Source organism: Haliotis cracherodii, unplaced genomic scaffold (assembly GCF_022045235.1).
Source record: "Haliotis cracherodii isolate W230 unplaced genomic scaffold, xgHalCrac1.p SCAF_15, whole genome shotgun sequence".
Taxonomy (NCBI): Eukaryota; Metazoa; Mollusca; class Gastropoda; order Lepetellida; family Haliotidae; genus Haliotis; species Haliotis cracherodii.
The window spans coordinates 28,598,040-28,625,637 of NW_027266270.1; the positions used below are offsets into that span (position 1 = coordinate 28,598,040).

At 39.3% G+C, this 27,598-nt stretch overlaps 2 protein-coding genes and 1 pseudogene across 17 annotated transcripts in view; 2 read left to right on the plus strand and 1 right to left on the minus strand.

The window, feature by feature from the left end:
- The window catches only part of LOC139462460 (cytosolic carboxypeptidase 2-like), a 104,506-nt gene extending 98,211 nt beyond the window's left edge, over positions 1-6,295 (plus strand). For 15 of the 16 annotated variants that reach the window (XM_071244194.1, XM_071244193.1, XM_071244202.1 and 12 more), the window contains one exon: positions 3,929-4,044. In XM_071244194.1, the coding sequence (XP_071100295.1) occupies positions 3,929-3,955 (27 nt within the window). In that variant the 3' untranslated portion in view covers positions 3,956-4,044. Of the gene's footprint in view, positions 1-3,928 lie in introns of all 16 variants that reach the window. The other variant, XM_071244208.1, reaches the window with a different exon arrangement.
- On the plus strand, positions 1,887-2,819 carry LOC139462462 (uncharacterized). Its single transcript, XM_071244210.1, has one exon. It carries the CDS (start codon positions 1,887-1,889, stop codon positions 2,817-2,819), a length of 933 nt encoding a protein of 310 aa, XP_071100311.1.
- A 1,691-nt stretch (positions 6,296-7,986) lies between the features above and the next one.
- On the minus strand, positions 7,987-18,484 carry LOC139462463 (serine/arginine-rich splicing factor 3-like; annotated as a pseudogene).
- Positions 18,485-27,598: the final 9,114 nt, after the last annotated feature.

The following is a 27,598-nucleotide window of genomic DNA, read 5'->3' on the forward strand; positions in this document are numbered from 1 at the left end:
GTAGGCATGACCAGATCATTTTATATGTGTATCTAAATACATTTTGTCCAGGGCTACAGACTATTCCCAATCGGACATTTTGTACCTATCTCTTGAAACCTACAGCGGCAACCCGGATAGGGTTGTGTCATAGGGGGGTGGGTACCCGGGTTGTAAATTTGGACTCGTCCCAGCCCTAGTGGAGTGGATTGTTGCTTGCTCACGCTGTCAACCTCTGGTTGTCTGTCCATGACTCACATTTTTGCAGGCAGCCATACAAAACATTATGCGATGTAAACAATCTCCCAGACGTCAATACCTTGCTGCAGAGCTGCACTGTGTGTGATGTGGCATGAAGTGACATATTAAAGCATTAATTTAACACCAGCTTCATATATATACCTGCAAAAAAGTTAAGCTCCACCCTTTCTTGATTTTCATATAACCCAAACTATGGAATTGTCGAATAATGTTGAAACATCAAAACATTTTGAAAATAATTCTATAATATTTATGCCAATAATACATGAGCAGCAATAAGTTTGAGGTGAAATACAAAAATGTTCCAAAATGAATTATTTGGCAATGTAACCTTAAAAACACTATCCAAAGTAATGTCATCAATTGCAGCACAAGCAATCTAAATAATTAAGTTATTTTTTTCCAGGCAAGGCTTAAACACTTAACTGAGCAATGACAAATAATTCATTAGACAAAATGAAAACATATATATCTAGCATCAGAACAAAAATACCTCGTTTTTGATTAATGAGTAGAGCCAAGTTGATAAATTTTATCTTTGATACTGTTTCTTTATGATCAGAGGTCTACTGTGATATAGTCAAGCATATTTATGAACTCCCCATAGAATTTTGATTCCCTTGCTTCTGTTGTCAAAACAATGAAACACTTCCTGTTTCTGTTTCTGTTTCAACATTTGATACCTTGAAATGTTGAAATATTGATCTGATTGAAAGTTGGAACATATGCTTGTCGTTAGAGGCGACTGACTTGGTTGATGCATCTCATTGTATCCCAATTGCCAGGATCGATGCTCGTGATGTCAATCACTGGATTGCCTGGTCCAGACTAGATAATTTACAGATCGCCGTCACATAGCTGGAATATTCCTGAGTGTCGTGTTAAACAACAAACAAACAAACAAAAGTTGGAACATAGTGTGTTCCACCAGATAGTCACACATATTGAGTCATATATGATGCAAGGTTGCAACGGTAGCAGTTGAAGGGATAGTCAAACAACTACTGCCATGGAACAGATACAAAACATGTTAGTGGATAATCAATTGTTGTTTCTGTATTTCAATACAGGTATGTCACTTTGTACACATAATCAATGTACCCTTGAAGATCCGGGGTAGAATAGGTCTTCAGCAACCCATGCTTGTCGTAAGAGGCGAGCCAATTGTATCCCAATTGCCTGGATCGATGCTCATGATGTCAATCACTGGGTTGTCTGGTTCAGACTTCATTATTTACAGACCCCCGCCATATAGCTGGAATATCGATGAGTGCGGCGTTAAACAACAAACAAACAATCATAACCAATGTATTTTGTCAGAAAATTTATACAAGATATGTTTTTTATTAAATGCATATTTCATGTAGGATTATATATAATTGGGTGCTTAGTTTTTTTCAAGGTGTATATGTGTGCTGCTGACACACCATAAAATGAGAAATTTAAAAAATTTCTCTCTGTGATATATATTTTTTTATTTTGTTTTTGAATATTAATATTTGTTATGTAAGATGTTAATGATTTTTTTCAGCAATTGTTTATGTTGGAAAGCTTCCTCTGTATGGTGTTTGGATTGCTGTATTGCTGTGAATGTAACCTTGGTTTAACTAATACAATAATTTGTTGTTAATCATCTGCATTACTGTATGGCTTTGGTGCTCCTGGGTCGGATAACATGTTTAGATGCAGTGTGCTGGTTTACTATGAATCAAACCAAACTTATACCTGTTAGGTTTTATGATCCCCTTATGTTGTGTGCCATCACTGTTTGGTTTAATAATTCCCTTATGTTGTGTGCCATCACTGTTTGGTTTAATAATTCCCTTATGTTGTGTGCCATCACTGTCAGGTTTAATAATTCCCTTATGTTGTGTGTCATCACTGTCAGGTTTAATAATTCCCTTATGTTGTGTGCCATCACTGTCAGGTTTAATCATTCCCTTATGTTGTATGCCTACACTGTCAGGTTTAATGATCCGCTTATGTTGTGTGCCATCACTGTCAGGTTTAATGATCCGCTTATGTTGTATGCCTACACTGTCAGGTTTAATCATTCCCTTATGTTGTATGCCTACACTGTCAGGTTTAATGATCCGCTTATGTTGTATGCCTACACTGTCAGGTTTAATGATCCGCTTATGTTGTATGCCTACACTGTCAGGTTTAATGATCCGCTTATGTTGTATGCCTACACTGTCAGGTTTAATCATTCCCTTATGTTGTATGCCTACACTGTCAGGTTTAATGATCCGCTTATGTTGTGTGCCATCACTGTCAGGTTTAATGATCCGCTTATGTTGTATGCCTACACTGTCAGGTTTAATCATTCCCTTATGTTGTGTGCCATCACTGTCAGGTTTAATGATCCGCTTATGTGGTGTGTCATCACTGTCAGGTTTAATGATCCGCTTATGTTGTATGCCTACACTGTCAGGTTTAATGATCCGCTTATGTTGTATGCCTACACTGTCAGGTTTAATGATCCGCTTATGTTGTGTGCCATCACTGTCAGGTTTAATGATTCCCATATGTTGTGTGCCAATGACTGTTGTCTATCTATTAAGTGTCTAAACAGCTGAAAGGATGAGTTTTAGAGGAAAGAATCTCAAGATATGAAAACATTTGAAGAATTTCCTTCTCCAAACTGCTAGAGCAGTAGCGTTTAATATGAAGGTGTGAAGACCGCAATGTGACTTGGATGTGTTCGAGACATGAAAAATGTTGTTGTGTTACGGTGCTCATGATGCTGACCATGGGTTTGTGTAATTGGGCTGATCATGTGTCACCATGCCCTGACTGTCTGGACCTTAACTCATGCCATCAACCACAGGTTTGCATAACCCAGCCTTGATTGTTTACAAGCTGTCTTGATATGACTAACATACTGCTGACTGTTGCATAAAACAACATTCACATGCTCACTTCATGTCTGATATGTTAGTAAAAGTCAAAATTATTGAGCTACATTAGGCTTAAAATGTTCTCAAGCAATGTTTTTTGAAAATATTGTACGGGTGGGCTTGCGGTGTCTTTTTTATTCTTTTTGTTGTTCAAACTGGTATGTAAGCAAACAAACAGTTGAGTAACCAAATAAACAATTGTGTACAATCAACCCAGGAAAGGGCCTCTCTACATAAATGTATTCCTTGATCTGTAAAATACTTGAATACAATATTTGGCTACCATTGGACTTGGAATTATTTGTGATATTTTTTTTTTTAAATGCAAACAAAAACAAAACATGCAGCAAACTTTATGATGATGCGGATAGTGCCTGAGAACCAAGACTATTATTTTTTTTAGCCTTACAGTTCAGACTTCAATTTGCCAAAGTTAAGAAAAAGAAAATTAAATAATATTCATATTAACAAATAAATAAATTGACTCCATCAATGTAATACTTTCTCTCTTACATTTGTCATCTTACCATCTGCTGTAGCGTTGCATCATGATACTTTGTGCCAGCATAGCAGGATCACATATAGGAAAAGGATGTCGTATGCTATGAAAGTGTACTATAAAGTACAAGTATTCTATTGGTATACTTTGACTTTGACATTTTTAAACCATTGTTAGGTTAATCGAGTCAAGTATTTATATGTCATACATATAGTTACAGCCCTAATAACTGAACTTCAGTACATAAGTGGAACATGGTTTGTCTAGATATTTCATTTTGTTATTTCAGAAGCGGTGCCAACGAAAATCTCCTTGATGATATGTTCTGATCACCAGGACGTTGACCAGCTGACAAGTGGCCGGCAGTGGTTGCCGATGTACAGGACAGTACGCCCACCCTATCTGCGACCTTGCAACGGCAAGAGAAAATAGCCACTACTCAAACTTTAGATTAAAATCAACATGTACTGTGATACCATTCCCATTAAGGAGAAGAGAATAACAGTTCATATTGTTTTTTTATCATGCTGTTTCAAAAAGAGAATGATGGAACATGTATCAACAGCATAAGATTGTCTGAAAGAATGATGCATTTTGTTAAGTGTTTTTTTATTTATTGAATTTATGAAAAAATTATGTTTGTATTTATGTCATTTCATTTTCCATAATTCAGTTTGAATATTAACTTGATTTGCTCGAAAGCAAATTAATAGTTTAAGATGAAAACTTATGACAGTGGTTTCTGTTTGATATATTCTTTTTGACTAAAAAAGAGCAATTTACTTATTATCCCCCGCCGTGGACTGGAAGGGTGATATAGGAATTGGTCCTGTCCATCTGTCACATTTTGTTTCCAGAGCAGAACTCAAAAACCATGAGATATCTTAACCAAACTTGGCACATAGATAGGTCCAGTGGTGAACTTGTGCCTTTTGATAGTTTGGCATTTTTTTAAAGCTTATTTTTCGAGTTTCCATAGCAACAACTTTGACTTAGACTGACAGTGGCGGTAGTGCTCGTTACTGGAGGGCTAATGCCTTGCACACAACAAGATATGTCATATCGGCGGGGGATATGAGTGTTTCATGCTTGTTACGAATATTATACATGACATATACAAGTAGGTATTTTGTTTATAGAGGTGTCAATCATATCGTAGATGTTACTGTTAACTTAAAACAAATATCTTTGTAAATATTGCTTCATAATCTTATAAAAATTCATTTCATTATTAAATAGCACCATTTGTAGCTGAAAATTATTCACAATGCACACTTTAATATGTTAAATGTCCTAAAATACTCTTGACAATACAGAAAGGTACAAGGTAATTTTACTTTCCAATACCGGTAGTTAAGAAGTGTACTTACGTGACTTACAGATAAAAGATTGTAATTGTTAGAAATGAAACGTGATACAAATGGATACAAATATTGGTACGTAGACAGCATTAAAATTGTTGTTTGTCTGTTAACCATTTCTTGTTGACAATCAGTATTTAATTGTGTACCTAGCATGCCTAGGATAACAATCATGGTATCATCATCAAAGTTTAATCTCAAGTGTCTCAGAAGGCAAGATTGTCTCATGTCATATGGATTTCATAAATACTGCCAAAGGTAATCAAAACTTGTAGGTTCTCTTCTCACTCCCCTGAATATAAATGCTCAGTATATGAATGGAGTTTTTAAATATCAATATGGTCATGAAATTAATGATTAGATTTTCATCCAAATTGAGGCAGAATCATTTTGAGTTTTGCACCTGTACACATGAACTGCTAATGTATGTGATTCACACAGAGCCTGAATGTTGGGTGGGACTACACATGTAGGACATATTTCCTCAAGTAAAAAAGAGATGTGTTGCAGGTGGGATGTAAATCTGATCATTAATTTATTATGGCATTAATGTGAATATTTTCATTCCACTGTAATTTATTTATGTACCGGTATCTGTGATATGAGTTGAGTATTGTTGTCATATTCCGTCCCTCCTACGCAACATGCTCAGTGTCTCCCTTCTCTCAGGAATAATACAAGGTCCTACGACTGACAATTACCAAGAAAGCTGGATTCACTTGAAAAACAGTTAAGAAGGCCAGAGCAATTTAACTACATATTTTACAAATCAGACACCCCACCCCACCCCACACACCCAAAAGAAATCTGGGAAATAATTTTGTCGTAATCTTATATTTCAAAATAAATGGTTACACTTCATTGTTAACTTGTTCTCTCCAGCAGACAGCAATTATAACATGCATGATGTGGCAAGTTTGCTTTCAGTTGTCTTACAGATAGTCAGACCCAAGAAAAGTCAAACTATTTCTTTGGTCCCCAGGAGTTTGAGGCAGTGAGGCTTCAACTGTCTCTATGTTTTTAAAATCCTTCCTGAATTGATTTAGGGACAAAAACCTGTAAAACAAGTAATTCAGTTGATCTGGCCTAATCAGATGTCTTAATACCAGGATTCCGAAATTGTTAAAACACCTTTTGTTGTGTCTTGAATGGAGTCTTGTATTATGTTGTAACTATGCACATTGTAACATTTGTTCAATACTGCTGATATCTGTACATACCTGTTACAATAAATACTGCTGTAATTAATACTGTTGTTTTCTCCCACCTTGAACATCATTCATGCATTAACATGAAACAGCCCAACTCTCCTACTGATCATCAAATAAGACAGAAATGTTCAACACTTAATTCTGTCAACACTTTCAATTCACAATTTCCTCCATCTTCTCACGGCAAGCATGTCCACTAGCCTATATCTAAGACTAGTTTTCATACTTGCCATTTCAAACCTACTTTTCTGAGCAAATATTTTTAAGGTGGTTCAAAGTTTTCAATCAACTCCCCCAAGTATTTATATATATGTGAGTAAACAAAACTTGACGTTTGACTCAAACAGTTGAACGCTTATTGCAGTGACTGAGATGCAGTGCTATTATTTTTAAGACCACTGCTGAGCATTTACGTTACCATGATAGGCAGTGTTATTTGATACTGCAAAGTCTGTATGCAGCTGTCATTGTAAGAGCAAAAAGTGTCAGAAATAAGAATCTTTACTGTGGTAATCTGTCATTTTGTTTGACAGAGGTGAACTCTCAATTCTTTTCCTTATCGGACAAGGTAGTCTGCTATGGTAGTCATCTTTGTGAAGCCATTTTGAAGTAACAGCGACCTGATGGGGTTTCGGGTTTTCATCACAAGGGACACAACTCGTCTTCTACACAAGGTCCGCCACGATTGAGCCAAGAAATGAAGGCTAGAAATGGCAAGGGTGGAAACTACGCTTTGATACAGACTGAAACATACAACCATTTCCTTCCAGTCCAGGAACATTACTTCCAGACCTTGATCGAGCATAAGACAACTGTTAAGGTGGTTCACTGTTACCTAAAAGGTGAGTTTGACCTTTGACAAATAAATTTGAACGAGTGATGGGTTTAATGCTTCTTCAGTTCCAGATATATCACAACAGACAGCTTAATTTTGGAGGAAAGCCGAGAAATGATGGTGTTTGGTGAACCCAAGCGCATCAGACTGACTTCTTCGAGAGGCATTTAGAAGTTGGAGTACTAAGTAAGGATCAGATATATGGAAGAACTTCTTTATTACAATAAGGAGCAAAGTTTTGGTGTAGGTTCTTACACTTGATAACGGTGTTAGAACCGACGCTGAAACATCGCTCCTAGTTGTAATAAAGAAGTTGTTCATCCACATATCTTATCCTAGCTTAGCATGAGATTGGTGTAGACAAACCTAGAATAATAATCAAATCAAAGTTTTGCCACACCTAATGGAAGCAGTTCTGCAGAAGTCCCTGTCAGGATGTCCTGTCATGTCAATTACCCTTCCATGAGACAAATTCGGCAATGTTTGTTTGTTGTTGGACACCGCACTCAGCAATATTCCAGCTATATGATGGTGGTCTGTAAATATTCGAGTCTGGACCAGACGATCCATTGACTGATGTCATAAGCATCGATCCACACAATTGGGATACGATGACATGCATAAACCAAGTCAGCAAGCCTGACCACCCGATCCCTTAAGTCACTTCTAACACAGTTCTTCACGTGTCAATCCTTCAGAGTACATCTTGAAGAATTAATCCTTTCATTATGTTCATAGCAGTGGGCTGGTTGATCCTTGTGTGGCATAAATACATAAAACATATCCTGATTGGTTTAGTATCCAACTATACATTGTAGAATAATAACAATATTTCAACAACAAAAAGTCTACATTCAATAAATTTATTCCATTAATACACGAGCAGCAATAACTTTGTAGTGAAATACAAAATTGTTCCAAAATGTATTATTTGGCAATGTAACCATGAAATACTACCCAATGCAATGTCATCAATTGCAGCACTAACATTCAAATAATTTAGTTAAATATCTTTTTCTTCAGGCAAGACTTGAACACTGAGCAATGAAAAAAAGTTCATTGAAAAAAATGAATGCATGTAAATCTAGCCTCAGAAAAAGATATCTTGTTTTTGATTAATGAGCAGAGCAAAGCTGATAATTTTGATCTTAGATATAAAAAAATCAAGATCAGATGTTTACTGTGATATTCAGTCAAGCATATTTACCAACTGCCTACAGAACTTAAATTTCCTTGCTGATATTGTCAGAACAATGGAAAAAAACATTTCCTGTTTCTTGTTTTCTACATGAACACCTGATAGATTAATAGAATATTTCAACATGTGAAACTCATAATTATTCACCAGATAAGATAATCGTATACAGATCTGAAAATGTGCATCCGATTGACATGATTAATTAAACAAGGATTACTATGAAAGACAACAAAACAAGGCACATAACAATTATAAATAAATGCTTAACAAAAACAAAAGGGTATCCAATAAAAATGTAAGTTCACACATAAACAGCAACCTGTAAAAGCCAGTTCAGCTTCAAGAGTAGTGCATGAATTTGGTTTGAACTTTGTGACGTTTCACATAAAACATCTACGAACAATTCTGTTTTTCACACAATACTCCACCTTCAGGATTCATGTGTCCTATCAAAAACCTCATGAATGCCCCATCACTGATATGTATGACAGAACAAATAACTTGCAAAAATTGATGAGTATAACTGGGCTGCTATATACAAACCTTAAGGGCACCATGTCACAAAGCGACTGTAGAGCTACAACTATCCTAACTCCTATACTTTAGCGTAAACTTAATACAGTCATAGTGCTACGATTACTTGGTGAAAAGGGCCCAAAACATGCCATTACCGTGTAATGAATATACAAAAGACATTAAAAAGTATGACAAGTAATAATGTAAAAAAGGCCTTGGCCTCCGGTTTAGCATAATAAAAGTACTGGGATGACCGTCACTGTTGGTGAATGCAGTGTGAACACAAAGAAGTGATAAGTACACATCACTGCTTACAACAACCTACGGAGATAACTGTTGTGACAAGGAGCCATCTCCACGCTGGTATCAACATTTAGATCCTGATTTCCTGCAAAGAAACAAATTAAATCCATGAAAATCAGAGGGCAATTTTCAGCTGTCACATTGTAGGAGCTTGAGATTTATGGATATATCAGGATAAATGAAAGTTTGACACAAGTAAAATATCATAGATGGACTCTTTTTTCAGTGCATCATAGCACTTTTCAGTTTGTGGCAGTTTGTTAACCCTACACCCCCCCACCCAAAAAAAAGTAATAGACAAAAATATTTTTTGTAAGTTTAAATCATCATCTTTCATCATCAGCTTGTGTCATTCATTTGTATCATGAAACGTAACATTTTGAATATCATACAGTGACTGTATCATCCCATCCCTATTACTATGGCATCTAAATTATCATATCTGGACAAGGCAAATATGATACCAAAACACCAATTCACACCACAGAGGTATGATAACACAGAGGCCTCTGTATTGCCTGCATATTGCACACATTGCCAATAACATACCATGTTTTCTAACACTTCCCATATGCCCTTTTCTGAAGACCATGTCAGAATAAAGTGATGAACAGAATAACAAACATCAAGGAACTGCCTCCTCTGTAAGAATTAAACATGCTAATCTAGGACACATTGAAGTATTTTTTCAAGTGCCAACTTGACAAAACAACCAGTAGTCAATTACAATCAACACAAAGACTAGAAATTAGAATAATTTATGAGAGCAAAAACATATTTCTTACTTAATCTGAATAAAGAATTAATCTTCAAATATGAACTCACTTTGTAAATCAGGTCACTCTACAGCATCAACAATCAACAGCTTATCTGTAAGAGATCAAGGATCAATTAATGACAAAAACTAAATATATTCAATCACTTAAAATTCGTTAATAGGACAATAATGTGTGTAAATGCACACAATGTTCAATAAATTATACAGTCTTTAATCAAGGACCTATTCAAGTGTAAAAAAAACACATTAACTCTACTGTGAGAGTGATAAAAAATGTTTATGCAATTTAGTAGTATTTCATTACATTCTTAGGTTCACAAACTGAGAATTAACTTCTCTTAATGAAAGTTGATGACTGAAAAAGAAAATATGTATGCTATCCAATTTGTACTTCAGAACATAGGGTCAATAATTACCAATAATAATACCAGTGAATTCCAATCCCAAACAAAAAACTGATCTAAGCAACAAAGACAAAGGGAGGATGGCACATTCAACATTGTCCACCAAAGCAAGCTACCATTTGACAAGGTACCTATTATACACTCACATGGTATAAATCCAAGATACAATTAAAGTACTTTTTATTTATCAACTATGCCAATGTCTAGCTACACTATAAGGTGTCACAAGCAAATTCAACATTAAACAACTTGCTGTTGGAGACTCAAAATATCCCAATTTTACAGGTGTCATTCAGTGTTTTTCTAAGATATTTTCCTCTTGTATGTTGAAATAGAGTTAAATTGTATCTCAATATTAGTACATGTCAGCTGAAGCATTTTGTGAGACAATGTTGAAGCTTTCACAAGCAGGGGTAACATCATGCTGATCACAAACACAGGACTGTTACATAAATGATCATGGTTATCAACCCAGCTATATATATCTATGAAATCACACAGCTGCCGTTAGTCTGTGATACTTTAATCGTGTGATCCATCTATTACAGAGACTGCTACAAATGACATCCTATCTTGTTCTATGTCCCAAATTGCCTTACCATTTATGTAAATATGAGAGCATAACTGAAAGTTTATTACTCCAAAAGAAAGATTAAAGATAGAGACAGACATTAAGGATGGTAGCTTTACAAAGGCAGCCTAGGAACAGTCTAGTTTAGGTGCAACATATTAAGACAGAATGACGGTAATGACGCTGGCTGCTGTGCTATTTCTATGATGGAGGCGAGGTGTACGCTACCTCTAGTCTTTTTCCTCTCTCTCCTTGCTCAATTTTGACTGAGGGCTTCTGCTACGATCCCTACTCCTACCCCTAGATCGGGACAGACTCCTACCCCTAGACCTGGATCGGCTTCTACCCCTAGACCGACTGCGGCCCTGCGAGTGGGACCGTGAACTGAAAGATTATCCATAAAGAAATAAGCCATAAGAGAACCAGGGTACAAAGAATCGCAAGAAGTTTTAAAGATGTAGAAATGCTGACTCAGCTGACATTGAAAAAAACAAAAACAAAACCTTTTTTCGGCTTGAAGGAAAATATTTTCTATTATATATTTCTCAAAATACAAAGTAATATTGCCCCAACTTATCTTAAAGACATTGTACCAACCACTTTAGGTTCAAATGTATCATATAATTTAAGAAATTCAGACAATATTGTGATTCCATATACTAGATTAAAACACTCAAAAGTGTTCTTTTATTCCATCAACTGTAAGATTATGGAACACTATTCCTGCAGCAGGTAGAAATTGTACATCTACATCCCAATTCAAGATATACATAGAAAAAGAGCACCTCCATATTTTTCCTATGGTGTTAGAAAGTTGAATTTTCTGTTTTCCCTGTATATGATTTACTGTACAAGCTTTTGTAAATACCATGGAGAGGGAGTCCTAAGTTGAATTACTTGTTCCCAATCCATTTCAATCTGAATAAAGTATGTTTAAACTAAACTCAAAAGAAACATAAGAACACTTGACTTTTATTTCATGACTATTGTTAATCTGGTGTGTATTGCGACACAGCCTTCCAAACGATGGTGTTCTTAAACTTCTTTTAGGAAGTATATTTGCTCTTAGTGGCACACAATGGATTAAATAGAGCATCTGGTTAATACACAAACAGCAATACGCTCTTCCAATCTGCTGAAAGATCTTAACATGAGGCTTTGAAGGTGTTCTATGGCATTCTCATTTCATGCAGAAGGTTTTCAACTCAAATACAACTCAAAATAAGCATACAATTGCATTAACTACAAAACATGCTGCTGGGACACCATCTTACCTGCTGCGGCTACGACGACGAGGTGAATTAGAATCGCTGCGACTTCGTCTACGTGGAGAGTGGGATCTGCGACGTGGGGAGAAGGATCTGCAAGTTGATGATGAAGTCCGTAATAATGATGGCAGGTGTTGATGCAGGAGAGCTGACTGCACAGCTGGCAGCAGCAATGACTCTTTCAACATGCAACAGCTGACATAGAAATCTAGAACCAAGTTGTCAAGACCTGATCGGCTGGCAAGCAAGCACTCTCCAACCAGGCGGCTTTCACAAATTTTATGATCTTTTTTTATACTTTTGAAAACTTTCTACTGGACATTATTTTATATATGAAATGAGTAATCTGACCTAGACATGGTACTACATCTAATAATGAGATCCTATTACACTTTCAATTCTATCACGCCAAATTGAATGAAATGTCAAATAATTGATGGCAAGACAGTACAGATTGAACTTCCAAATGAGTCCTCTTGATAGTGCTACTATACCCATACCCTGCATGAAGAGGTTGGGACGAATCTGCGAAGGTTAGAAGTAGAAGTAGTCCCTAACGTTGCTTTGTATGCATGTTGCAGAGGAAAAGTTGTAAGGCGTTGACAACTTCATTCTGTACATAAGGCTGATGGTTGCTTTGTTGGTAATTGACGATGTGTCGCTTTAGGGGGTTCATTGTAGATGGGAGAGGCCAAGCCCAGTCAGGGCTGAAAGCCCTAGTCTGGGACTTGGTACGGACGACAGGGGCCTGAAGTGTTGACGCTGACTGAAGGCCTTGGACGATGTGACTGCCCACACGCACTTGCTAGCCCGCTGACTAACGAAACCCGCGACGATGACAAGGGTGAGGGTTATGGGTGAAGGGATGGATGGTGAACGTAGAGCGGGCGGGCAGGCCAGCGGGCGTGAGTGCAGGCAGGTGTCGGGGCGGGCTGGCTGGCGGGCAGCTGGTGGTAGGAGTAGTAAAGGGGCTGATAATGCTATATGAGAACAGCACGATGATTTTGGAGCAAGCAGCCCATGTGGCTGATGGCTGGTAGTAGTAGTGGACACCGGAGCCTGGAATTGGGTCAGTCAAAAAATCATCATGTGAATCGGCAGATAATGGCCAACACCTGGTTACCAACACTACTCTAATATATTTAGAGGTTTTAAATTGCCCTTAATAATGTCATCAAATCGGTACATGTATATCACAAATGAAAATTAATCTGTTTAAACGAGGATTTTCTAGTCTGCCTACAAAACACAAATGGTTCTCATGCACTAGTCTATTTCTTACATCAACAAAAGCTTAGAACAGCATACAGGCATGTTGAGCGAGTGAATTGGGTTTATTGCCGCTTTGAACAGTATTCCAGTTATATATCGGCCTGTCTGTGTAATGTGGGAGGAAAGCCCAAAGCGATGTAATCTCTGCTGTTTACCATTTAGGTGAAGCTCCAGAGCATGGGTATGGTGCTGGCAAACCTAGAAACATAAACCGGGATTCAAACCAATGATCACAGGTTTCTGGCATGCCCTAGAGATGCAATTCTACAGACTGAATTGCAGTGCCTTAGATGACTGGGCCACCCCAAAGCATCCACATGCATGCAGAAGCCATAAGGGCTCTGATGGACAAAAAGCAATCCACTCTAGCATCACCATAGACCCACATCCTTAATCTATGTTTTAAAAGGGTAAGAAAATAAACCTGGATGCTAGAATGATAAATTTGAGTGGGCCAAAAGCATAAACAACTTTAAACTTGCAGTCAATGGCAGAAAAGGGAAAATGTATATTTATTAAAATATGACCAAAATGAGAAATAATTTAAGGAATAAATTTGGCACAGAGAAAATTAAACTGATCACCAATAAAAAAAATTCAAGCAAATTTGCTATTTACAAGAAAGCGCAAGACTGAATATGACCATCATGTTAATACCACTGACTTATTAAGTTTCATCATATAAGTAATGCCCTCCTAATCTTTAAGTCCTTCGATACACAGTATTAAGTACATAAGTTCTGTGATTGAAAACTTGCACTTTCATGTAACAAATTTAGATATAGGATGAAAATTAAGGAAAAATTCTCAATTTTGATACTCACAAATATTGATCAATTACACACAAGTTACATGTACACAAGACGTCAAGACATGGTGATCTGTGATATACCAAAATATCAAAACATCATCACTACATTTTACGCAAGTATTCAAACAATTTGAAAGATTTAGATAGAATTCCTAACTTCATATAGATCTAAAACAGACTCTGCTATGCCAAAGTGTTTTTAAACAGAAACTATACAATATAAACAAAATAATATGATACATAGGGATGTATAAGAACCGAAATTCCCCCAAACGTGCAGCCAGTGCAATTAGCATCACAGGGTCCACCAACAATAGGTTCCTTTAAACCAAAACTACAGTTTGAGGGATTTCTATCTATTATTATTCCATGAAGAATACTATTATTACGAAATACTGCTTAAAAGTGCTGATAATCAGTGTGACAGTGTGAAATAAGATTTGCTTTAATTAGACTTGTAACAAAACATTTTAGCAGTCACCAATAAACATGAAAATATGACATGAAACACTTGTCAGGTATTAATTTTGTGGTTCCAATTACAATTGAGTTCCAAAGCAATAACCAGCATTAACTGCAGATGAAATAAAAGGCCCAAAAGTACTTGCCATGAATTTGAGACAAATTTAAAAAACATTGGTTAGGGACAGCAATGGGTCAGAGTGTACCTGGAACCACATAATATTGACAAAATACAATGTAATGCAATATTTCACCTGAACATCAGAATCAAACTTGTCATTGTTCACATACAAAATATGCTTAAATCATTTTATAAACATTTTCTTTTTTTAATTTGGATGAAAATACTATGCAATACCAGTAACAAGTTAATTTTAGAAGGAATTTGAAGGATGTTTCATTTCCCCAAATGATGCAGTAAGAATATTATTACCTTTCTATATTGACAGAGGTAGAAAACTCACCTTGATCTGCCTCTCCTTGGTCGGTAGTCATCATAAGAAGAACCTTGACGTCTAACTGGCGGTCCTCGACTTCCCCATCGCGACTTTCCTGATGACATTTCAACACGCACACGACGACCATTCATTCTCCTGCAGAAATCAACTTAGCATCTTAGCAGCTAATGAATGTTAAATATATGATAAAATGCACATTGTGATGTACACTTGAAAAGAAGTCCTACTTATCCATCCAATATACTTGATGTATGACATGTATCATGACTTCTTTTTAGTTCTAACAATGTCTAAAATAAAAAATGAGCTTGGCCTGTAAGAAAACTTTTCACTATTTCTGAGTTAACATATCCCACTTTTCCAAATTTCAAATACCAAAGATGATGTTTGAATATACATCCCACATGATAGAAGTAAAGCAGCAGATTAGTAGATCCTGGTCTGCCTAAGGGATACAACTTTGAGCGGTGTATTAGATAACTGAAGCAACTGACACCATGATGCTTGCACTTTCTAAGATTGCCAACTGAAGAGGCTTGAAAAGTTGAAAGTTGAAAGAAAATCATCAACAAGTGACATGAGTGCAATGACATTTAACCATCACTTACGCTCCATCAAGAGCTCTAGTGGCATCTTCAGCATCACGGGGATCTTCAAATTCAACAAATGCAAATCCTGGAGGCTTCCTGGCTACCCACACATTACGCAAAGGTCCGTATTTACTAAATTTCTCTTCAAGTTCCTGCTTGGCTGCACCATAACCAAGATCTCCGACATACACTTTGCAATCTAGTCTCCAATCTTTCGTTGCATTCCGTGCCATTATGTTTATATAGTACTGAAAAGAAATACAAATATTTACACTGGCCTGGTCTATACATTTCATTAGACGGCAATGAAGATTTTTATTTTTGGTCCGTTTTTGGTTGGTTGTGAATTGTTTTTAACCAAAGTGCAGGTATGTATCATAATGGAGATATGGTTTTATTGGTACTGGTATCCTCTCCTAAAAAAAAGAAGATTTTTATCAGGGTTTTACCCGTCGCACAAATATAGAGAATGGATGCAGAAAATATATATATCAATCAATCTTTATTTCACATACTTAGAGGCCACGTGCCTATAATACATTACAAATTGAACAAGTAATGAGTGTCTTGCAAAGATTTTCTAAAATTCCTAGTGTGAAGTTTAATAGAATTGCTAAACTTAAAAACATATATACTGCATCCGTGGTGGCATGTGGTCCTGTGCACAGTGTACTGGTCACAAATCAGGAGAGCAGAGAGTCCTTGGATGGGTGACCACACCTCAGCAGCTTGGCTCCTGAGAGTTTCTAGAGCCTCTGTCCCGCCCTTGACTGAAGTATGTTTGTTTGTCGTTTAACGCCGCATTCAGCAATTTTACACCTATATGACGGCGGGCTGTAAATAATCGAGTCTGGATCAGACAATTCAGTGATTGACATCATGGGCATCGATCCACGCAATTGGGATACGATGACATGCATCAACCAAGTGAGCGAGCCTGACCACCCCATCCTGTTAGTCGCCTCTTATGACAACATAGTCGCCTTTTATGGCAAGCATCTTCTAGCCCGGATCTTCATGGGTCCTGAAGTATGTAACACTTATGGTGTCTCCGTGGGCAATTGCCTCTCTTCACCCAGCAGTGAATGGGTACCCGGTACGATGAGTGGTTGTTAACCTTCTAGCGCCTAACAGCCAGCTTAGGTTGTATACTCCCCAGGGAGCTGAGAATGATTCTTGAGTGCACACTGATCCAGTGACCGGGGTAATAATAGCGCTTTGAGCATGCCCCTGTGTGTTGTTGAAATATGCACGATATAAACAGCCTATTATTATTATTGGAGTGCATCAAGAGCAGTTAATGAGTAATGGGCCTCTGTCATTTCATCCATCAATCATGACCACTGTCCCTGTGAACACTGATCCATTTCCAGCTCTAAAGTAATTATCTAAATGTACAGTACATTAAACCATTACGTTACTTTACAGGACCCTCATATTGCCTGCAAGAACCCTTAAAACTTATTATTGGGGGGCCACAGGTGGTCAAGGTGAAACCCTGTCCTCAAAAACCTTCACCATGTTCACAAGTTATATTTGGCAAGAAGGTTGTAACCAAGTAAAATATCAGTTATATGCCTTCGCATCAGTAGACTAGGGCTTAAAGGGGCAGTATGTCAATGATTCAGTGTTTTTAATCATGCATGAAATAATGTTCGAGAGTGATCTCACATGCCCGATTCAATTCTCAAACCAAAACAGTAGAGCTCTGCACAGCGAAGCCAACAATGCAAGCACTGCACAGAGTAAACTGGCTTCAGTAATGTTTTTTATTAGAGTCAAATTGAAGAGAAATCTTGTGTGTTTTTCATGTGAATAAATTACAAAATACTAACTGCCACCTCGATTAGATTAGGAGCAATTGTTTATCAAAGCCTAGATTACAATATAAATAAGCCTTGGTTGTTTAGGCCAATTACACTTCTACCCAGAGTTCCTTCCCGCGAGCCTACCTCTGTGGTTTTCATCTGTTTCATTGTGGACGAATCTACACATTTAGATAAATTAACGTAACTTTCATTGAAAAAAATATCCTAAAACATCAAAAAGCTATTGCCATTTACATATTTATTGTCTGTTCTTATTTCAAAATAAGTGTGTTTGTTTAAGAGAAAAGTCTGGTCATGTGATAAGCCTACACCCACTGGTGTGGTCACTGAAGCAGAACATTCTGTCCTTGAATAAGACAGTAGAGCCGGGGGTTATCAGTTAACGGTCACCGTCCTGTCCCTTTAATCATCTTGCTTGACATCACATGAAATCTTAGTACCAACTTATGTCATGTCAGGTTAGTTGTGATTATGGGCCAGGGTATGATATTTTACCCATTTTCTCCATCCTATTCCCCTGAACTCCGCTCCACAAAGTGATCCTTATAATAGCGCTACGACTATCGTAAGCAAACGTAAAGTATGGAGTTAACACCTTAGCGCTAAGATCTCTTTGTGGAACGGGGGCTTTAGACATCTCCCCTAACTGTATGGCCGAGATAACGGGTAATTGAAACGCAAAAAAGCGACAGATGAAGTGCAATGCACCTAAATCAAGTGTAATGAAAATGAAACAAGTATAGTCTCTGAAACCACACTGACTGAAGAGCGAACATTTATGAACACGTCCCATATCAAGTTGACCCTAGGTGGCCATGACAGAGAAGTCTATCCATTTGTTTCTAAAACACATGAATAGGTAAATGGGGCCGGTAAGGTTCGTCGCAGATAGTTACCTTTCTATCAGCGGCGTCACTGGGTGTCAGCACTCCTTCCTTAATCGCATCTAAACTGATCGCCTGAAACTAGCGGTATCATGGCCGATAAACTAATAAACTATAAAAATATATGCTACCGTCTTACTACATCTGTTAGAATTCCTGCACTTCAGCATGACATGGCAATGCGCCAAATGCAACACTTCTGTAATTATATGCTTCTACTTACCTTATTTTCAAAAAAACGTATTGGCTTACTATTTAACAGAATACTGCTGTCAAAACATGCAGACAGCTTTTCGACGTATTTTGGCCTTATGAATTCTGTTCCGCACATCAGCGTTCCTTCTATTTTGATTGGTCGATTTTCGTGCGTCGCGCTTCACAGCCGCAATTTGTAAACAGACCCTGCTCAAAGCATGACCGTGTGCGAAATACACATAATGTCGGAAAGCGCACGTTAAATCCCCAACAATATGTAAGTAAAAGCGATGACTGAAAATGTTGTTATGGCTAATGGTCAATACATATACAAACAGTTCTCAATACATATAACATTTGCATTTTGGTAATTTACGAGAGAAAAGCAGGGTTATATAGAGTCCGAGGGTGCACGCTAAAACGGTACCTAATAAACGTCACCGATTTCATCGAGCGAAAACGGCATCTTATATTTGTAATAAACATAAAAAAAGAAAGATTTATGTAGTAGATAGAGCGCTCTAGTATTTATACTATATTCATTGGTAACATTGACCCTTCTTTTTGTCACCATATTTCCACACAGCACAAATATCATTGTCATCTGACATTGTCACATCACATTTCTTCCCCGGCATTCACAAGTGGTCCAAGGAGAACAGCTGGAGAAATGGGTCGGCATCTGTGAGAACCTAAATCCCTGCAAAATGTCAAAGATCGTGTCCTGCCCACAGATCGATGATTACTTCACATAGACCCAGAGTAACTTTTAATCTCTGAAAATGTATAAGTTTGATAGAAACAAATAACTCCAGAAAAGGAGACCCAGTGTGATGAGAGATTCAGAACCTGCAAAAAATCTAGACTTGCTTCACTTTAGAATTAGGGACTGTGAGACAATATCTAGCTCGGAGAAAAGACTTGCCTCTCGGAACAGATCCTAATATAATCTTATAAATTACCGAGTTTAACTCCAATGGGTAGTTGTAACAATATTAAGCAATATCATATTACCTAAATACAAATGTAGTAAAATAGACAAATCTCTCAGGAAACCATCCGGCCGTATTTAACTTCTTCAAACCACACACACACACCCCTACGAATACTACAACGAACTTCTCAGGCAAATTTTCGTACTTGTAGACTTGCCATGGTAACAAATGGGCAAGCCAAAAAAAATGACTGACATATTTATCGATCGGGCCCATGCACGTAAACACATTTAGACACGTCTTCAGCAACCCATGCTTGCCGTAAGAGGCGACTAACAGGATCGGGTGGTCAGACTCGCTGACTTGGTTGATGCATGTCATGATGTCAATCAATGGATTGTCTGGTCCAGACTCGAATATTTACAGACCGTCGTCATATAGTTGGCATATTGCTGAGTTAAACAACAAACAAACAAAACAAACAAACATACACGCAAAATAATACGGAAACACATGTTACAAAACAAAACACACCTGTTCCAGACTTTATTATTACCACTGACACGTGCCGTTACTGACGCATAAAGTACCAGGAACTCAACCACTGGTCTCTTATTATATGCAACACAAGGCCACTTAAGCCAGTAAATCGAAGGGGCCAATCCGAACATCGTTACTTGAGTATGCACACACGTTTAACCTCTGTACACGTAGGTGGACGTATTGATAAATTACGCAGGTACTATTGCTTGATGGAACAGCTATACACTGTAACAGATGGTGTCTGATGCTGGTGCTTGTTAAGGTCTCAGTTAAAGGGGACTGTGAAGTACGGACCGGAGCCGATCGTCGCAGTGCAATACGTACGCCGGATGCCTTGCACAGTTGAACTGTATTATATAAGGACATGGCTCCATTATGACAGGCTCCGCCATCATGCATGATAGCGGAGCTTCAAATTAAGACAAGAGATATTATTGGATGAAATGGTCGCGGATGTGGAGGTACTGGTGGACTACGGCAATGAGCTTAACCCCTGTTAAGCAACCCCAACTGCAGCAACCGCTGCCCTGCAACAACCGTTGCCAAGCAACCCATGTTGCTTACCGATGCAGCATCCGCTGCCCCGCAACTACCGTTGCCAAGCAACCCCGCAAGTACCATTGCCAAACCATGAGCGAGGGCAACTATTGTTGCCAAGCTGACCATCCGCTGTAAAGCGGACACTAAGCCATCTGCTGTAAAGCAGAATGGATAAATTGGTTCCTGCTGTAAAGCGGGTAACCCTATCCTAAATAATTTATAATTTGGGATGTATCCCAAGACGCCAAATGTAACTTGTAATGCAGTCCACCAGCACCCCGCCCATCCGCAACATTTTATTCATGACAACATCATTATATACAAACATTATGCTCCAGTAAAATTCCACCAATTGACAACTGCAAAGCTTGAATAACTTAGAATTAAGGACAACAGGGTGGGTGGGTGGGTGCAACGAACTCTAGATGAATGCGCGAATATAACTATGTGTTGTACGGCTGAAAGCTGGAGAGCAAGTGCTGCGTGAGCTGATGTCACGCTACAACAGGTCATAGAAAATATAAACAAACGCTCCTTTACCGGACGTGCCAAGAGCGGATCTAGGCCAGAGACGATGGCACCATGCAAAACGGCACGTAGCTGCACGGAATGAAGGTATTTCGCTGTAATAATATTAGCAACTGTGCCAAGCCTAACATAAAGGCATTTAGTTCTAATCACTAAATGCTATTATATAAGGACATGGCTCCATTATGACAGGCTCCGCCATCATGCATGATAGCGGAGCTTCAAATTAAGACAAGAGATATTATTGGATGAAATGGTCGCGGATGTGGAGGTACTGGTGGACTACGGCAATGAGCTTAACCCCTGTTAAGCAACCCCAACTGCAGCAACCGCTGCCCTGCAACAACCGTTGCCAAGCAACCCATGTTGCTTACCGATGCAGCATCCGCTGCCCCGCAACTACCGTTGCCAAGCAACCCATGTTGCTTACCAATGCAGCGCCCGCTGCCCTGCAACTACCGTTGCCAAGCAACCCATGTTGCTATGCAGCTATCGCTGCCAGGCAAGTACCATTGCCAAACCATGAGCGAGGGCAACTATTGTTGCCAAGCTGACCATCCGCTGTAAAGCGGACACTAAGCCATCTGCTGTAAAGCAGAATGGATAAATTGGTTCCTGCTGTAAAGCGGGTAACCCTATCCTAAATAATTTATAATTTGGGATGTATCCCAAGACGCCAAATGTAACTTGTAATGCAGTCCACCAGCACCCCGCCACAAGCACCAAGGTGCTTCCCCACAACCACGACCATTCGCGCTCATGTACACCCACCGTGTTATCCTATACTGAAAATGTTTCCTACAAGCATACCGCGGAAAGGGAGCTGCCAATATTTTGTGTGAAAAGATCAAGTCCGGCCGGTGACAAATGAACCCCGTCACGCAGGTACAGTTGCTGCTCCTGCCGGTTGAACACTGTGTGGGGATGCCTTGCACAGTTGAACTGTATTATGTGATGCCAGTATTGAATATTAATGTATGGTTTCCTTCTTCTTGCAAAGGTTGACAAATCAATAAAATATTTATCTCTAAGCTTATGAGCACGCATGGTCATGCATTCTATGTGAAATTCCAGTTGAACTGTATTATGTGATGCCAGTATTGAATATTGATGTATGGTTTCCTTCTTCTTGCAAAGGTTGACAAATCAATAAAATATTTATCTCTAAGCTTATGAGCACGCATGGTCATGCATTCTATGTGAAATTCCAGTCATATTTATCTGTGCAATGCAGCTGTTAGTCTTGCACAAGTCTCTAAAACAATCATTATTAATTTATAACATAAGTTCTAGATTATGTAAATAATAAGAACAAGTTGTCCCTATAGAGACTGAAGTCCTTATACTGTTCTCATATCAAGACTTGCCTATTAGTAGCTAGGATATAATTACTACACACCCACGGACTTTTCAGTACAGCCATGAAGCAAGACCATGCAGCTGTGTACACTTCTATATGACTCATGAGTTCATAAATTGGATGTCAAGATAAACTAAACAAGTGATATGCAAGGTGCCTAGAGTGTGGTCTGGTATTCTCTGAATGGGGAAATCAAAAACTAGTGATATGCTTCGAAAACAAACGGAGGTGGGGTGAAATGGGGTTTAACGTTGCGCTCAATATTATATTTCACTGACAGGCAGTACAGATATTAGACAGTATGTATGTGCACAGCTCTTGTACTAGTTTGCACTTATGCCGGTTTTGTGGTACTAGTCCACAAAAATACCATGCCTAAATTTAACACAGATACCCCTCTCAGACACGTTATGCCGTCGGACTCCGTGTCGGCCAATACTTGTTTAATGAAATATACCCGCTAACCCCGAGAGCCAGGAAGTCTAACAATAAATACCATAGTTTAATGGTTGGTGCGACGCGACCAGTGGATTAAACTACCGACCTTCCGATCTCCGGGCTCAGGCTCTCCCCTCTAGACCACGGAGGCGGTCCCATGTGTACGAGGTTCTGATGATGCATAGTGCATAATATTGCTGAGTGAGTGAGTGAATTGGGCGAGACGCGTCACTGAACAATAGTTACTGTTATATTAATGGGGATAAACTCAAAGTATATCCTACTTGCTACAGAGTAAGTGGCATATATTTTACTTGTTCACTATCATTATGAACGTTAGTGAAGAAAATGTATGATTTCTGCTCAGAAAATCCACTTGTCGGGTACAAGAAAACAATAAGGTTTGGTTTCATAATTGCACATGGAAGGACGTGGAACAATTTGAGAAACCTTTATTATACAAATCCAATAATGTATGAGGACTGCACAGTCACTCCTGTTGCAGATGTTTACCACTCCATGCAGTGACACCCTCGAGCACACAGTAATGTAGATGTTTACCACTCAAGTGATACCCTCGAGCACACAGTAATGTAGATGTTTACCACTCTGGTGATACCCTCGAGCACACAGTAATGTAGATGTTTACCCATCTGGTGATACCCTCGAGCACACAGTAATGTAGATGTTTACCACTCTAGTGATACCCTCGAGCACAGCACAGAGTAATGTAGATGTTTACCACTCTAGTGATACCCTCGAGCACAGAGTAATGTAGATGTTTACCACTCTGGTGATACCCTCGAGCACAGCACAGAGTAATGTAGATGTTTACCACTCCGGTGATACCCTCGAGCACAGCACAGATTAATGTAGATGTTTACCACTCCACTGATACCCTCGAGCACAGCACAGAGTAATGTAGATGTTTACCACTCTGGTGATACCCTCGAGCACAGCACAGAGTAATGAAGATGTTTACCATTCAAGTGATACCCTCCAGCACAGAGTAATGTAGATGTTTACCACTCTGGTGATACCCTCCAGCACAGCACAGAGAAATGTAGATGTTTACCACTCTGGTGATACCCTCGGGCGCAGCACAGAGTAATGTAGATGTTTACTACTCTAGTGATACCCTCGGGCGCAGCACAGAGTAATGTAGATGTTTACCACTCTAGTGATACCCTCGGGCGCAGCACAGAGTAATGTAGATGTTTACCACTCTGGTGATACCCTCGGGCGCAGCACAGAGTAATGTAGATGTTTACCACTCTAGTGATACCCTCGAGCACAGCACAGGGTAATGTAGATGTTTACCACTCTAGTGATACCATCGTGCACAGCACAGGGTAATGTAGATGTTTACCACTCTGGTGATACCCTCGAGCACACAGTAATGTAGATGTTTACTACTCTAGTGATACCCTCGGGCGCAGCACAGAGTAATGTAGATGTTTACTACTCTAGTGATACCCTCGAGCACAGCACAGAGTAATGTAGATGTTTACTACTCTAGCGATACCCTCGGGCGCAGCACAGAGTAATGTAGATGTTTACTACTCTAGTGATACCCTCGGGCGCAGCACAGAGTAATGTAGATGTTTACTACTCTAGCGATACCCTCGGGCGCAGCACAGAGTAATGTAGATGTTTACTACTCTAGAGATACCCTCGAGCACAGCACAGGGTAATGTAGATGTTTACTACTCTAGTGATACCCTCGGGCGCAGCACAGAGTAATGTAGATGTTTACTACTCTAGTGATACCCTCGGGCGCAGCACAGAGTAATGTAGATGTTTACTACTCTAGCGATACCCTCGGGCGCAGCACAGAGTAATGTAGATGTTTACTACTCTAGAGATACCCTCGAGCACAGCACAGGGTAATGTAGATGTTTACTACTCTAGTGATACCCTCGGGCGCAGCACAGAGTAATGTAGATGTTTACTACTCTAGTGATACCCTCGGGCGCAGCACAGAGTAATGTAGATGTTTACTACTCTAGTGATACCCTCGGGCGCAGCACAGAGTAATGTAGATGTTTACCACTCTGGTGATACCCTCGAGCACAGCACAGAGTAATGTAGATGTTTACCACTCTGGTGATACCCTCGGGCACAGCACAGAGTAATGTAGATGTTTACCACTCAAGTGATACCCTCCAGCACAGAGTAATGTAGATGTTTACTACTCTAGTGATACCCTCGAGCACACAGTAATGTAGATGTTTACCACTCAAGTGATACCCTCCAGCACATAGTAATGTAGATGTTTACTACTCTGGTGATACCCTCGAGCACACAGTAATGTAGATGTTTACCACTCAAGTGATACCCTCCAGCACATAGTAATGTAGATGTTTACTACTCTGGTGATACCCTCGAGCACACAGTAATGTAGATGTTTACCACTCTAGTGATACCCTCGAGCACAGTACAGAGTAATGTAGATGTTTACCACTCTAGTGATACCCTCGAGCACAGCACAGAGTAATGTAGATGTTTACCACTCCGGTGATACCCTCGAGCACAGCACAGATTAATGTAGATGTTTACCACTCAAGTGATACCCTCTGGCGCAGCACAGAGTAATGTAGATGTTTACCACTCTGGTGATACCCTCGGGCACAGCAAAGAGTAATGTAGATGTTTACCACTCAAGTGATACCCTCGAGCACAGAGTAATGTAGATGTTTACCACTCCAGTGATACCCTCGAGCACAGAGAAATGTAGATGTTTACCACTCTGGTGATACCCTCGGGCGCAGCACAGAGTAATGTAGATGTTTACTACTCTAGTGATACCCTCGGGCGCAGCACAGAGTAATGTAGATGTTTACCACTCTGGTGATACCCTCGGGCACAGCGCAGAGTAATGTAGATGTTTACCACTCAAGTGATACCCTCCAGCACAGAGTAATGTAGATGTTTACCACTCTGGTGATACCCTCCAGCACAGAGTAATGTAGATGTTTACTACTCTAGTGATACCCTCGAGCACACAGTAATGTAGATGTTTACCACTCAAGTGATACCCTCCAGCACATAGTAATGTAGATGTTTACTACTCTGGTGATACCCTCGAGCACACAGTAATGTAGATGTTTACCACTCAAGTGATACCCTCCAGCACATAGTAATGTAGATGTTTACTACTCTGGTGATACCCTCGAGCACACAGTAATGTAGATGTTTACCACTCAAGTGATACCCTCCAGCACATAGTAATGTAGATGTTTACTACTCTGGTGATACCCTCGAGCACACAGTAATGTAGATGTTTACCACTCTAGTGATACCCTCGAGCACAGTACAGAGTAATGTAGATGTTTACCACTCCGGTGATACCCTCGAGCACAGCACAGAGTAATGTAGATGTTTACCACTCCGGTGATACCCTCGAGCACAGCACAGATTAATGTAGATGTTTACCACTCCGGTGATACCCTCGAGCACAGCACAGAGTAATGTAGATGTTTACCACTCTGGTGATACCCTCGAGCACAGCACAGAGTAATGTAGATGTTTACCACTCAAGTGATACCCTCGAGCACAGAGTAATGTAGATGTTTACCACTCCAGTGATACCCTCGAGCACAGAGAAATGTAGATGTTTACCACTCTGGTGATACCCTCGGGCGCAGCACAGAGTAATGTAGATGTTTACCACTTTAGTGATACCCTCGAGCACAGCACAGAGTAATGTAGATGTTTACCACTCTAGTGATACCCTCGAGCACAGCACAGAGTGATGTAAATGTTTACAACTCTAGTGATACCCTCGAGCACAGCACAGAGTAATGTAGATGTTTACCACTCTAGTGATACCCCCAAACACAGTGAAGAGACCCTATGATGTGTGAGGTGAAATGTGGTTTAACGTCACATTCAAAATTAGTGCATTCTTATAGCTGCGTGCATGAACGTGTGTTTTGTGCCTGATTGTACTAGTCTGGACTTATGCCAGTTTCAAAGTGCTAGCTCATTGAGATACCACGATACAGTTTAAATGGATACCCTACTCAGACACATTATGCTGAATCTCTGAGCCGACCAGTTCTTGCATGCCCATACTGCCGAGCGCCAGACAAAAAGGATAGTATTTTAGTATCTGGTATCATCTCAAGCTACCCCCACCTCACACCACCCCCGCCACCCTCTTTCCCCTGGCCCCGCCATACTACAATACGTAAACAAGCACTGGTCGGCTTACTGTCATCATACGTGCCTGGGTGTGGCATCCATGTTAAACTGCGGCATGACATCTCAGTGGGCTCGCATTATATAAACCGGCATCAGCACTAGCAGACTAACACACGTGGAACTAATATAGCTGTGAGGTCCGATATGTAGAGGTTAATTAATAATTAGCCAGCTGGGTGTTTAGACATATAGACAGTGTATAATTATGTGTGCATGCGTCGATACTAACGGTAGTTTCTTTCACATTACTAAATATACCTGGTTACTGTGTAGCTTCACGCAACAGTATCGTCATTGATATCCTCAGGTTGGAGGAAAACGTTAGCTTATATTTTAAAGGCGCTTTAAATGTTCGATTATATCGTATAATATTTCACATACACCGGAACATGATTCCTTGAGATATATGAAAACGTTCCAATATATGGACTTAGTATCAGTAATATCATAAACATTAACCTTA